Source organism: Sinocyclocheilus rhinocerous, unplaced genomic scaffold (genome assembly GCF_001515625.1).
Source record: "Sinocyclocheilus rhinocerous isolate Xijiao unplaced genomic scaffold, SAMN03320098_v1.1 scaffold432, whole genome shotgun sequence".
In the NCBI taxonomy this organism is placed as follows: domain Eukaryota; kingdom Metazoa; phylum Chordata; class Actinopteri; order Cypriniformes; family Cyprinidae; genus Sinocyclocheilus; species Sinocyclocheilus rhinocerous.
This window is the reverse complement of record NW_015627225.1, coordinates 973,195-988,985: the sequence shown is the minus strand read 5'-3', so window position 1 is coordinate 988,985 and position 15,791 is coordinate 973,195. Positions and strand designations below refer to the sequence as shown.

The 15,791-nt window shown below is 38.0% G+C and overlaps 1 protein-coding gene across 1 annotated transcript in view; it reads right to left on the bottom strand.

Annotated features, from left to right (window-relative positions):
* Nucleotides 1-14,711, bottom strand: part of LOC107721693 (glutamate receptor ionotropic, delta-1-like) — a 245,473-nt gene extending 230,762 nt beyond the window's left edge. Inside the window, exons 1-2 of the mRNA XM_016529833.1 lie at nucleotides 14,346-14,711; nucleotides 11,485-11,640 (exon numbers count right to left, since the gene is read on the bottom strand). Coding sequence (XP_016385319.1) covers nucleotides 11,485-11,640; nucleotides 14,346-14,424 — 235 coding nt within the window. The 5' untranslated portion in view covers nucleotides 14,425-14,711. The remainder of the gene's footprint in view (nucleotides 1-11,484; nucleotides 11,641-14,345) is intronic.
* Between the last annotated feature and the right edge of the window lie 1,080 nt (nucleotides 14,712-15,791).

Genomic DNA, 15,791 nt, shown 5'->3' with positions numbered 1-15,791 from the left:
ACTGAAAATGCTTTTTCAGCATTGCAATTCTTTTTTTTTACACAGTACAGTAATACAGTCTTTCACAGTCATGTTTAAACACAATAAATATAAGCAACACATAATTCAATGCTTTTTACTTTTGCATTTACTTATAGATTATGTTGCTAAAGCAAGTGACAAAACAGTTAAACTACTTTTCTTACGTTGTCACAAACTTACCATTGACAGAAATAGTCAGCTCTACTGCCTTTTCTTTTGCATTTAAATCTTTATTACAAGCAATCTTGTGGTTCATAAAGAACTTTGTTTTCCTACCTGCCATCTATTATTGCATATTATTGTTTATCTAAAAGTGCTCTTTTCCTTTAAACCTAGCCAAAAAGCCATATGTGTTGACTGTGAAACACAGTAGACTTTAATAGTATGCCTTTATGCTGTAATTACTACATTTTCGTGTCAATCCATGTTTATATTTACTGAAAACAATGCGCTGTTACTTTAATTCAGTGCTTGCAGCGGCAATAGACTCGGTGTGGAAATGATCTCTGCACTGCTGCAGACGAACCGCTACTGGAACGCACTGCCGCACCGCTACTGGAACGCACTGCCGCACCGCAGCCGTGTGCAGTGTGCACTGCTTTATTAATCCGTTAACATGAGCGTGGAAAAAATACGCACCACGTTTGCACTACAAACGGATTAATGTGAACCTGGCATTATGTGTGTGCGCTGCGAGTGTGCATGAGCGCACGGTCGCTGAATGGTTAAACACTGGCAAGAATTAAAAAGTAATGCAATTTATAAACTTTAGTGACGATGTGACACTGCCTCGATTGTGCAAGTGACAATTCCTGTGTCAACTGTGCAGCGTGCAGCTCGCTTATAGACAGACGCGATGTGGTGATTTGAAGCCATTTGCGTATTATGAGAGCAAAAGAGAGCATGCGCGCGTTGATTCACTAACGCTGTTTGTGAAATTACGTCTCACACAAGGTTTTCAAATTACTTTATAAGTTATTTAATGAAGAAATATGAAGGTGAGTACCTCACCTTCAGCATTATAATTATTTCACCCGCGCCGGACAGAGACTGAGACGGTGCCGCTGCATGTCGTGTCAAACCTCTCACGGCAGGCGCGTCATCAGCTTGAGATCTTTTTTTTTCAAATCGGCCTTTTTAGAGACCGCCGATCAATCATCCCAACGTGATTATCGGCCGATAGTGATTGGTAGCCGATCAATCGGAGCACCCCTAATGTTTACCAAGTAATATTGTGAAATATTAATATAATTTGAAAGAACTGTTTTTTTTCTTTTAATTTATTTTATATATTATGTAATTTATAATTAATATATTTTGAAATTTATTTATGTGATGGCAAAACTGAATTTTCTGCAACCATTACTCCATTATTCAGTCTCACATGATTCTCTAGATTCTTCTTCATTCCAATGTTCTTATCAATGTTGAACTAGTTGTACTGCTTAATATGTTTCTGGATACTGTGATGCATTTTTTTTCAGAATTCTTTAATTAAAATATTTTAATTTAAATAAACAAAAATAACAGATTTATTTGAAATATTAATATTTGTTATATTATACATGTACATACAATTTAATGCATCCTTGTTCAATAAAACTATGAATTTCTTTTTTTTTTTAAATACACAAAAGTTTGAACAGTAGTGTATAAATGCCAAAAACACTTGCTAAGTGTTTAATAATTGAGATTTATCACTCTGCTTTGGATGTGGGCAGCATGTTGCTACTGATAATGTCCATTAGAGACATGGGGCATCAGATTTTCCACTGAACTTCTACTTGTAATGAGTGGAGTATTTCAGCTTGAAGTGCTCAAAGTTCTTTAAACTTTCCTTAGTAGCTTTGCATGCAAGAATGTCTCTCTGTTTTATCAAATCCCTTTGCTGTCTGAACAATCTGCTCAGATTCGCAAATTTAGGCTCTTTCCTGTCCATAAACAGTTTCAAATGCAGCAAAACACATGCGAAAAAAACCCCAGAGTGTATTATCTTGTTACCTCAGTGTGAGGCAAAATGATGAAATATGATGTATTCAATTTAAAAATCACCCAGACAGCCCATTATTCAATGCCTGCTGACAAAAACAGAAGAGCATCTCTCAAAACTACTGCACTGCTATAAGAGACAAAAAACAAAGCTCAATCAGTTTCAGAATCAGTCCAAAAGTCCTATAGTTTTTCTCTCTTCAGAGCTGTAAAGAGCACTGCATTATGGGAGTTCCTGAACTCAACATCATTATGCCAGTACCTGTGTTGGTAGAACAATATACAACAACACTATTACAATAGGTGGGTATCCATCCATATGTTTTAAATTTTTATTTGTGCAAATTTCCAAAGTGCACATAAATAAACACGCTCACTTGAGGTAGATTTACATTCAGTAAGAAGACTGATAAACTACAATAGAAGCCAAAGGTACCAAATAAATTCTAAAAGATGCGCTTAAAAAAAGTCATGTGACTTTGCCTCAACAAGTTTGTCCACATGCTCAATAAAAGAGCCACAGTGTCTTCAATTTCTTTTTCTTTTTCTATGTCTATTTTTGCACCAGTTTCTACAGAATTTACCTTTCTTTTTTTTACCGATAAGATAAGATCCTCCACTGGTGCAGTCACATTAGCAAATTTCTGTGAAACTGTGCGCATGGGCAAAAAAAAACAACATTATCTATTATATAGATAATGGATAGCACAGCTCACACTTTCAACTTCATTTTCAAACCAAGCAGCTTTCTGTTGGTCAACGTGCCGAATTCGCATGACCATCTGAACCTGATGCGAAATCTGCATGGGGAAAACACTGGCCCTTGCGTAAAATTTAAAATCATATGGATTCTTACTGAAATTATTGGATTTCACTGTGAAAATTTACAGAACAACGAAAAATGTGACCGCACCTTGATTCAACAGTTTTTTGTCATATTCTGAATATTCATAGAAATTAATTGGATGAAAGCACAGCTACTGACATGATGTAATTTCCTGAGTGCTTTTGCTGACAAGTTAACAACCCTAACCGCACATCCACATCTGGTTTCTTACATCGCCCATTTGTGCTCTCATTCAACTCTTGCATCACTGCAAGGCCATTTCAAGGACAATTTCAAAGACAAAGAGTGTTCTCCATCAGGTCTACCATAGCAGCTCAAACTCTCTGACCATTAACTCTCTCATCCGTTCCCAACGTCTGATAAATCACATGTGACTCAATCCGCAAGCTTTACCTCCTCATACCCAAACCACACCACTAGAGAGACAATTATAATCCTTTTTGTTTAATAACCATGCAATGCAAATCTGCTTAATGAAAGCATATCAGGATACGGACAGGACAGGCGGGGAGGGGGATGGAGGCAGTTCTTTTCTCCAGGCAGCTAATTATCTGATGGTTGTTTTTTATTCACTGTAAGCGAGAGCAGTTCATGGCCAGTAACCTGGTCACTCGACAATGATGGGAGAGGCTCTAAGGCCCTGAATGGATCTCACCAACCATTCTGTCTCCGGAGCTCGCTCTAATTAAACAAGGTTCTGTCTATATTTGTCCTTTAATCAAGCATACTGCTTACACAGAACTCATGGTGCCAGATGCCACAAGAGGCTCGAGCTTTGTCCTCACATGCATGTGGGTTCAGGTGTTTAATACTCATTGCTTTAAATTATTCCCAGGGCATTCATAAACATCTAACACAGAGCATTAAGGTGACAATATTCAGTGATGAAACAATCTCTGTAATATGATTGTTGGTCAATTAAATTCTTTTCATTTAATATTAAATTGCTGAAGCATACTTTTGTTCCATCACTGCTGTTTGCCTGTTGTTTGAACATGTTTCAGCTGTCTGACCCCTAGAGGCTCGCGAAGGGATGCTTAAAAAATAGGTTTGGAAAAAAAAATTGGGGAAAAAAATGTGAAGATATTTATTAAAGATATCGATTAAATAATTTAACACATTTTTATATCATCTTTTTGTTTCATATTATCACTGTCTCATTCTTCTTTCATAAATCATATATACAGTGGGTACGGAAAGTATTCAGACCCCCTTAAATTTTTCACTCTTTGTTATATTACAGCCATTTGCTAAAATCATTTAAGTTAATTTTTTTTCCTCATTAATGTACATACAGCACCCCATATTGACCGAAAAACACAGACTTCCAACAAGACAATGACCCTAAGCACACAGCTAAAATAACGAAGGAGTGGCTTCACAACAACTCTGTTACTGTTCTTGAATGGCCCAGCCAGAGCCCTGACTTAAACCCAATTGAGCATCTCTGGAGAGACCTAAAAATGGCTGTCCACCAACGTTTACCATCCAACCTGGCAGAACTGGAGAGGATCTGCAAGGAGGAATGGCGGAGGATCCCCAAATCCAGGTGTGAATAACTTGTTGCATCTTTCCCAAAAAGATTCATGGCTGTATTAGATCAAAAGGGTGCTTCTACTAAGTACTGAGCAAAGGGTCTGAATACTTAGGACTTGTGATATTTCAGTTTTTCTTTTTTAATAAATCTGCAAAAATGTCAACAATTCTGTGTTTTTCTGTCAATATGGGGTGCTGTGTGTACATTAATGAGGAAAAAAAATTAACTTAAATGATTTTAGCAAATGGCTGCAATATAACAAAGAGTGAAAAATTTAAGGGGGTCTGAATACTTTCCGTACCCACTGTATATATATATATATATATAAATAAAACAATGATTTACAAATCATTTTTACTAAAAAATTGCTTTACTACATAAGACTATGGTATAACAACATGACATTATTAAAATGTCATCTGAAAGAATCTGGAAAATATTTACAGTACTTTATTCATTTAATTATTCATACATCTACATGCGTTTTTATATATATATTACTGTCAAAATACATGGTAACACCTTAGTGTAGGGACCAGTTCTCACTATTAACTACTTGCTTATTAGCACGACTATTATTAACATATTGGCTGTTTATTAGTACTTATAAAGCACATATTCTGCATGACCATATTCTACATGCCTAATCCTACCCAATACCTTAAAGGGGTCATATGATGCGATTTCATTTTTTCCTTTCTCTTTGGAGTGTTACAAGCTCTTGGTGCATAAAGAAGATCTGTAAAGTTGCAAAGACTAAAGTCTCAAATCCAAAGAGATATTCTTTATAAAAGTTAAGAGTTAGCCACACCTACCTAAAACGGCTCGTTCGAACACGCCCCCACATACCTACCTCACTATGTGGGAAGAGTTGCATAACGCCGCCCAAATGTTCACAAAGAAAGAAGGCGTAACTTTTAGTTTTGTAAAAATCGACGCGTTTCAAAAAGGCGGGGAATAGAGGAAAAACAATAATGTACAGTATGTGGAAAATAATGTTTTTTTTTTACTTTAAACCGCATAAACACATTTCATTACACCAAATACACAAAATAATGTTCTTTTTAGCAGCATCATATGACCCCTTTAACTTAAAGTTGTTAAGTTAAGGTATTGGGTAGGATTAGGCATGTAGAATATGGTCATGCAGGATATGTGCTTTATAAGAACTAATAAACAGCCAATATGTTAATAATAGTCCTTACTAACTATTAATAAGCAGCAAACTAGTAGTTTATTGAGGCAAAAGTCGTAGTTAATTGTTTGTTAATGGCAAGAATTGGGTGTTAAAATAAAGTGTGACCAAATACATTTAATAAAAACTTTTTTTCATTTTCTCAAATTTTCCATGGAGACCATTTAGCCCCTAAGGGTTTTCGGGCCACAGTTTGGAAACCATAGAGCAAGGCACTTTACTCGAGTTTTCTCCAGGGGAATGTCTCAGTCGCATAAAAATATACTGTAAGTTGCTCTGGATAAAAAATATGGCAACTAAAGCAGAGTAGACCATTTAAAGGGGGTTGTTAACATCAGCGTTAAACAAAGACTTCAGTGGCACTTGTGGAACCATAAAGTCACTACACTGAGAAGAGGATACACTTAATGCCATTGCAAAGCATTGCTCTCCCTTCGAGAGTACATGCTATTACAAACAACAGCTCTGATTATTACGAACCATAATGAACCTTGTCATTGTTGTCATAGAGAATATAGTGTTCCCCCTCTGAGGCTACAGACATTTGAGATCTGATATGAATGAGATGCCCAGGGATTTGAGGCTCACACTACATAAAAAAATGAAACTGAGATCCTTGCAGTAGCCATTTTGGATCTCATTAATATGAGACACTGGCCGTAGCTTCACTGGGGACCCGGAGTAGACAAGCTGCCATTTTGAAAGGGCACGTCAGAATGTGAATTGCCAACTAAGACCACCTCCTGACTCAGCTTTAGATAAGAGACAGTGAAAGCGCAGGAGAGTGAGAGAGAGAGAGAGAGAACAGGGATCCATGCACCGTTTTTGTACAGCTGCCTGGGAAACTTATCTCTAATAGTTCAGGGACCAAGGAATCTTGTAGGTGTCATTTGAATTTATCTGTGTGAATATGAAAGAAATAATGTGTGCGTGAAGACAGGTTTTTATGAAACTTCGTTTTCGCCTGGTTTCTGGAAATTGCAACTTTGCTGCATATCTAAAAACTGGGATTTTTTTTTGTTTTTTTTGTTTTTTGAAATTGCAAATTTATTCCTTGGATTTGCGACTTTACTGAATACCTAACAATAGTTATTATTTTTTAAATTACGACTTTATTCCTCAAAATTGCACAGGACTTAATGTATATCTAACAATTGTGACTGTCCTTTCAAATTGCAGCTTTTTCCCTCACAACTGCAAATTTATTTCTCAAAATTGTGACTTTATTCCTCACAGTAGCAAATTTATTTCTCAAAATTGAGAAAAATTTCACAAATTTATATCTGATCAAGTGCAAATTCATATCTCACAATTGAAACTTTAACATAACTGTGCCAATAAATACACACAATGTGTTTTTCATTCTAAACTTTAATGCCTTTTTTACTTTTACTCTGAGGTGCAAAAAAGACCTTCACAGGTTTGTTTTTCACAAATTGTCTATGAGTATGTCTTGACAAAAAAATAGCAAAATTTGATTAAATTACCATTGATAAAAATGACTAAAATATGCCAAATAAATGTAAGTTATATTCACACACATTTTTCCACAGACTCTCTCAGATGCACAGTCAAGCAGCCAGTCATTTATGAAAAAACGCCCTGGTCTTTTTCTGAAGAAACCTTAAAAATGTGTTTGAAGCTGAAAAAAAAATGTCTAAAAGCTTAGAATTACAGACTTGTACAAAGCTGCTCTAAGCAACTGTCATGAGAAGTGAGTGCAATTTTGCCAGAGACTGTACTAAAAGCCCACTTTGATAATCCTGTATTTTACCAGAATGAAGAAATGTGACAAAATTTGATCTGTGATATTTAGCAGTCTTGTATCAATTGTTACATTATTTACCTTCACAATCCCAATATGACATAATCATCATCAACCTCATAAAGATGCTTTTAGGAGTATGCATTTTTCGGACCTGTTCAATTTAGAAGAGCTCTCCACCAATAAGCAATGTTTTGAAATAACAGGTATTTTGATAAGCAGTCTAAGCCCTTTTAGAGGATGAAGAGTGTCCTTATTGACTTATAAAAAAGAAAGCACCACAGACAAGATGAAAGAGGAGGAGACAGAGTAAGAATTAAGAAGAAAATCCGTCATCTTTACAAGAGAGGAGAGTCAAACCTTTCGAACAAAGAAAGATCTGACAGCATCCAGGATGACCATTCCTATTTCCTGCAGCCTAGAAGCCAAACAGATTTGGAAGGGGTTTAGAAAGGCTTAGCAGGCGAGAAAAAAAGCTGAAGGGGTGAGAAGAGATGAAAAGGAACAAAAAGAGCCATTCAGAGGACTCGATAAAAGTTGTTTTCACACAGGACGTGACACTTCTCAAGCGATTTCCCCTTCAGGTGACTCTATTTCTCGACATCAGCACTTTTTCCCCAAAAAGCACAGCAGGACACAACAAGGCCACATTTGCCTCTTGAACATTAGATTGACTTGTCACAACAGGAATCTGCTATCTTGCATTATTGTCTCTCACCAAAAACAACTGCACTGGTTCATTGTCATGCAGTAGCACTGTTCATAAAAACACACACACACATCTCTGCACTAGCACACTTACCTACTATGGAAGGTGTCTGTGCGGGTGAATGATTTGGTGTGTGTGTGTGTGTGTGTATGTGTGTGCGTGCGTGAGCGTCATTACCCCATGTCCCCATTTTTCAAAACGCTTATGAATCATACAGAGTGAGGTTTTTTTTTTTGAGAAAGTAAAAATGCACAAAGTGTCCTGTAAGGGCTAGGGTCAGGTTGGTGTAGGGCAATAGCACATACAGTTTGTACAGTATAAAAACCATTACGCCTATGGAATGTCCCCACAATTCACAAAAACAAACCTGTGTGTGTGTGTGTGTGTGGGTCACATAGCTGTAATGAGTAATTAGATGTAATGCCCATACTGGCAAAAAAAATGCAGGTGAGATAAACACACAGTTGGGTCCTTACAATACACACTCGAGCCACAAACTCCTGCTGCGTGTCATCTGTCCACATACAGGATCTTAAGTCATTTTATTGACTGGTAGGCAAAAGGATAGAACTATGCTTTGCCAAAAGCATATGTGTTTTGCTGATAAAGGAGATTGTTTTTTTTCTGTGTGTGTGTGTGTGTGTGTATTTGACAGGTGAGTTTCTTCTCAGTAGGGTGAATGTGAGCTAAAGAGCAAAGTGAAAGGTCATCACCACTCACCTGTCACTCAAAACCAGGGAAGCTAATCAATCCCAGAACCCCTGGATACCAGACAGAAGCGCAATACTCTATGTCCTCAGGATGGGCAATCTTTCCTTCTGTCATTTCTAAACACTCTGGGGAAGGATTCACCAAACATTTTTAAGAATAAAATTCTTCTTGTCAACCATTTACTTATTATTTTTTATCTTTAAAAAATGTATTCCCAAAAAACATTTCTTAAAGACCTCCTGTGGTGAAAATCAAGTTTTTAATGTTGTTTACATGTCTTTCTGGTGGTTTTAATATGCTTAAAAATTAAACAAGTGCAAATTCATCAGTCAACACCACTGCTGAGCTTTTTTTTTTAATTCAGCTAAAAAAAACTTTATAGTTTATAAATTCGGTTTGATACAGCCCGTTTCCTACCATCACAAACATGTAACCAATCCAGTCAACTTGCAGAGAGGGGCTTTTCATATCATTAGCAAAGCGTTATTACCTAAGGATGTTGATTTTTAGAAGATAGCTGCCTGAGATGGCGAACGGGAACATGATTTGTGTGACATTAGCAACACGTTATTAGCTGCTTTATAACGTATCAAGCCAAAGGCTAATGATATCAATTATTCTACGTGTCTGATGTTGAAGAGACGACCCTGTATAATTCGCTCTTCGTGTTCTTCTTGGGAATCATTTTCTGGTTCAGACATACAGGGTATATGGCTGTGATTGAGTGGAGGTAGGGACTTATTTGCATATTAATGTAAATATTATATCCACGTTTACTAAATGAGGGAAGCTGGTTTAAGGCATGAAGAAATTATTTTTACAGGGAAAAAATATTTAAATATGTAATTTTGATCATCAAAGAGGAGTTTTAAGGGATAAAATTAGTGACTGCAGTGGGACTTTAAGAATGTTCTTAGCTTTTTTCTTAACATAGTTCTAAAAATAAAACTAATAAATCATTTGAATTCCTAAAATTAATGTTCCTAAAATCACTGTAAATAACTTACTTAAATGTTTGAATAACTTATAAGTTATTTGAAGTTAACTTCAACTTAAATAGGGACCTCGTTTTTAATGTTTAATTTATTTTCCATCTTTGAGAACTGACAAGAACTTCTTAAGATATTTGAGAAGTAACTGCACATAACGAACTTAATTATTATGAAACGTAACAACTTTGTATTAAAATTTTCATGAAGCTGGCCCCTGGACCCTTTCTGCAATATGAGCAGGCACGTGCACACATAGACATCAAAGGGTGTATATATGTGTGCGTGTTTCTGTTTGCGCACAGCTTTCCCTGTCAAACAAATAAAAAATCTAAATATCAGGTCGGGTCCAGAAAAAGGTTGAGACTCCATCGAGTTCCAATGCTTTTCTCCCCTCCGCGTCCCCGCGCAGCACAGCAGTGTAGCACCATAGACTGTGTAGCACACATTGATCATCACATCACATCACATCACAGTCACAGACAGAGAGCCACAGAAGTGAAGCCCCCCTCCCTTTCCAGTTGTGTTTGTCTTGGTGTGTGTGATGAACAAAAGACTAAGCTACCTGTGCCTCCAATTTACAGCTAATTATCCAAAAGACAAAAGGCAAATATAGTTAATTTGTCTTGTTAACATCCATGACTCATGAGAGAGCTACCAAGTAAGTTAGCTAAAATTTAGCTAAGGCAATAGGAAGTCTAGTAGGTTAGACAAGTGCACGTTCTTTCACTGCATGATCCAGTTTATTAAAATGCAATTAGAATGATCACAAAATTCAAGATATGGGGGCAGAAATGTATATATTTATTTATATCATTGCATATAGTTAATCAGTATCACGCGAAGACTGACGTTTTTTGCACCAAAAAGCAGATCTAAAGTGTTACCAAAACGTTAGGAGCCAGTTTTTGAGTTTTAGGTGTCCACGGTAGTCCTTAAGATATCAGCACAATAACACACTCAGCAAAATATCGTCTAATTATCGTTATCGATAAAATCCCAAAAAATATTGAGATATTTTTTTGTCAATATCACACACCCCTAATATATTTAACGTTTTGTTTAATAAAAAATTTAATAAATATGAGAAGTGCCCTTTTTTCCACTTGAGCCCCTGCCCCTCAAAATGTCTGTGTGCACGTCCCTGAATATGAGAGAAGTTAGTCGTGATAATAACGGCTTATATCAGGTAGCCACGATCAAACTGAGGATTTGCTCATATGAGGAAAGCAATGAAAATGTCTGAACTGGACAGATGATGACAGCTGGCCTTCATGCTTGATAACATAAATCAAGTTGTGCTACATTCATACATCAATGTCTGTGAGCGGCACTGATGATCCAGCTTGCCTGTGCGACACAAACACACTCAGCATGTTACCACATATGTCCTCAGCACATTTCCACATGGCTATTCTTGCACTGGATTCTGATTCCAAGAGGTGCCTAATTTAGCTACTTAGTTTCATCATCAGAACACACAGACAACACATTATTTTGTTTGATAGGAAAAGAAGATTTCAAATAGAAATAAAGACTGAGAGGAGGAAACCAACACTTATGGAAATCCCACACCTGCAGCTATTCTACTTGCTGACGTTAGAGCCTCACAAGAAGGTCTGGAGATATCGGGTAACTGCTCGAGCAAACGGATCGGACATAAAGATAAAGTAGAACGGCATGGTTAATCGATTGCTGAGAGATACCAGTCACTCACTCACCTTCCTGTACAGCCTGGAAGGGGTTGTTGGGCTCGATAAGTTTGATAGAATGGGTAATCCTCTCACTCTGGAGGATGTCGTCGTTCAAACTCAGGTCTGAAATGGCAAGCTGAAAAACCTCGTCATCCCGTATGGCGTTCTGTTCAAAAATAGCTCCTGTTGGATGAAACAGAATGTTCGTTATTAACACATCATTCAAGTCATTCCAAACTTTCATATCCATTTAAGGGGTAAAAATGAAGGGAACGCAGATTCATCATGTGGGTCAAACTGTTGAAACTATATTATACCCATTGAGGTTACCGAGAACGCAGCATATAACCATCAGATACAATTTACAGCAACTTCCTCACCTGTCAATAGCCAACGGCATTTCAGGAGCGAGTTCAGCACCATGGAGAGCGCAAGCGCTGGAAGTGCTGTAAATATTCTATACGCATCCCTAATTTGTCAAGGGCGTTTTGCAATCTGTGGAAACACAGTGGGTTGTAAGCCTACAGGAAGATCTTTTATGTCAAGGGGATCTTATACATGACAAGGTGCATCAGTTATAAATATGAGCTGCTTTTATATGTTGCTGGAGTTTGCTGTGTCCTTGAAAGGCATAACAAATGGACAGGTCATACAAAATATCCAAGACAGATGAATGAAATGGAAAAAAATTAATGAAGTAAGGGATTATGCTCTTATTGCACAGCTACTTACAAAATAAATAAACAACTGAATATAAAGTATTGATTTGAGAAAAGTTTTTTAATATCTTACTGGTAGATTAGCTTAAAGCTTCCACAAATGAAAACAACCGGCTTAGCAACAAGACATCCACTGATGCAATATTACAATATTAATTTAAAAACTATTCATTTGCAATCCAAATCTTTCGAATTGCAAGATGCTGCCAAAGTTGCACTGATATGAAAAGAGAGAGACCAGAAATGACACGAGAGCGTCTTTCACTAACAAGTCCTTGACACTTGGAAATACAGCCCAGTATTAAATCAGAACGTGTCTGGACGCAATCAATATGGCTGATTTGTGCAGGACTATAAACAGTGACCCACTGATGATATGACATATTGAGATCAAGGCGACAGTGATCAAATGTACAGAGCAGCCGGCTTGAAGTGCCAAAGGTGTAGGAGAAGCATATAGGGCTTTATTTATTTACATACACGGCTAGCCATCAACAAACAGCTGCTGAGGCCTCATGCCGTGTACTGAGGCAACAAAAGTGCGCTCATTTTAATCACTTCGCCAACACATGCAGGTCAAAGACAAATAAGGATGTTTAAGGTTATAAAAAGGAGAAATCCTTTCAAAATCTAGTCTAAAACGTGTGTACATTTCTTATACAGCATACAATCTTTGTATTTGTGCTGGATTCATAAATTTACTGTATGAAAAAAAAACGTTTACACCGTTTTCTACAAAACTAAAGAAGAAGAAGGAATGCTAAAATACTTTCCTTGCACTTTAAATATGTCCATGCAAGGTATTTTTTAAACAAATATCCCAACATTTTAAGTCATTAATATCAAGATGATTTCTTTAATTCACTCCACTTGTCATGAGTCTTTTCATAAATTCAAAATTAAATCGTAAGTGTCCTCTATGTTTTATGGTTTTCTTGTCACATGACAACAAAAATGGCTTTCTTTATTTTGGTTAAACCATGCTGACTTTGTTTGGCAGATAAATGTTTTTCAAATATTTTTTAATACTTTTAAATGTAATGTATTTTTGAATAACATGTAGACAACAAAAATTGGTTCACCTCATGTGACTATACAGAACACAACCTAAAACCACCTATACCCAGGGAAAAGTTATAATCTATACCAAGGATAAACCATTAAATCAAACCATTTAGACCTAATTAAGTAGTGTAGCAATAAAAGCCTAAGAAGAATTATATACATAGACTAACTGGTAACTAACAAGAAGTCAGAGCATGAGATAACTGCAGTAAAGGTTCATTCTCTTGAAGTGCGAATTTGTCTTACAGTAGAGTCTATGCTTCAACTTTGGGACTTAACATCATCCTTCTTTAAAACTAAGCTTCAAATCCAATTTTGAGTGATCCTGGTGATGAGAAGAACAGTCAAGCGCACCGGATGATGCAGAACATCCACTGCATACAAAAGAGAGGTTCCCTGCCAACAGAAGAGCACTATATTTACAACGCTTTACGCATCAGAATACGGCATGAACCAGTGTTATTTAGCCTAATACGATCACATTTCTGAAAGTAACATATTTAGGGGTGTTTTGCGCCTAAACTGGAGTCAGAAAGCAAATCAATTTCGTTCCCATCATAAGTAACTAAAGAGGGCTGAATGCTGCATACTGACACAAGGCTGCCAAGCTCACTAACACAAACGACTGATAAAACAAAAGCGTCTGAGATAAATGTTATACAATCTAAACTAAGAAGGCATCAGAACAAGTAGAAGTTCTGTTAAGAAACGCCAAGCGGGCACGGGAAGAGACTTGTCGCGCGCTCAGTACCTCAATGAACGAAATTACAATTTCCGTCACGTTCAACAGAAAGTTCAGGTTTAAGGCTGGGGAGGGGTGGACTGGAGTTAACCCTGAAACAGACCGAGGATAGCCGTCTCAATTTGCTTATACGTGTATCTAAATTCATTCGTGAAGCCTACGCGTTCAGCGCCACCTGAAATGCACTTTGTGGACCTGTTTGCTGTTTCCTGGTAAGTTAAAGCCGTTATCAAATGTCAAACAGTTCAGGGGAGCGAATACGCCTTCTATCAAGTCCAATCTGCACGCTTCCGACTTTAAAATACGATGCACTGAAGGAAGCCATCCGTGATTCAGCGGCGTCTGTCCGAGACCGTGCTTACCGATGTGGATAATGGAGTCCGCGCGAGCTGAGCGGCACTGCAGAATCCATAAGGAGAGGCTGATCACGAGCAACTCCATCTCCAGTTCTCGCCCCGGTGTATCATCCACGCGACCACGTCGTTTCAAAAATCCAGTTCCAGAGAGAAAAAGAGCGTGCGCGAGAACGACCGCTGTGGAGGAGATCAAGGATGCGTCACTTCTATCTTTCTCCGAGATCTATTCAAATTGAAAGTGAGAAAGGATATTCGCGGGGAGAAAAAGAAGCTCTCAAGGGAAGGAAAGCAGAAAAGGAGGGGTAGGAGAGCAAGGGAAACGACGGGAGTACCACGGTCAGAGGCAAAGCAACGGGTCCGCGCGCTCCAGCTCTCAGTGTGGTTTGTCTCTCTCTCTCTTCCTCACTCACTTTCTCTCAAAGCTCGCAGTCTTTCGCGTTTCGCCCCACCACGTGACCGAAGAATCGAAAGATCGGAACGGTACGGTAAAACCAAGGAGAAATGAAGTCTGCTCTCGCCGGAGAGAGTCGCCACAGCGGAGTGGCGGAGGTCTAGCGCAGCCCTGAGCGCATGAAGTTCGGGACAATCTCCTCAAACATTCAGTACTAAACTATGTTTTTCAAATGAGAGGCACAAACCCTAGCTGGTTTTAAACTCAGGGCTGCTGGAGGGAAGAAAAGTTGCTGATACGGACGGTTCAGATTCTCCACAGAAGTTCGCCGCGCTGACAGCGACTCCAGAAGTGAGAAGAGCGACCGCGGGCGCTCCGTTTATCGCTGGATATTTTGCCCGGTACTATCTATAGACCCCGCTAGCACCCTGAAAAAGAAAAGAAACGGAGTCTGTAGCAACCACGGAACGAAGGAAAACAAGTGGGTGATTGAGACTGAATGGCTGTGAATAGTGAATGACTGACTAGCGTCGAATCTATAATGTGGCGTAGGTATACGCATTTTTACAATAGGTAAACATTATAAAGATAAGGTGAGTCGTTTGAACGATTCTGGCAGCTCATGGAACGAATTCTTTATCTCCGTTAGGTATTGAAAAAAACGCGTAAATGGGACTCAAGGCAACGTTTCTTGCAGAAATGTTCCTGCATACTTTTCTGACATTTTTCTCTATATAGGATGGAGAATGATAACCTTCACCTTACAATTAAAGGATATTTCTTGAAACGACACTAACAGAAATATCTCTTAATTGTTTGGTGAAGGCTATCAGGTCGTCAGCTCGGATCATTTGGCTGTGGACAGCGCCACAGCGCTCCTCTGGTCAATCGGAAGAAGTGCCTGTCGCGAGGCGTTCTGAGAACTCCACAGATTAGAGAATTGTTCTGCTTAATAAAATGAGCAGAATGTACTTGGTGCGCTTCGTGCTTTTGTATGCAGTGAATGTATTATAAGGTCATTGACATGTGTTTCTGCAAATGTTTATTTACTTTTCATTCCA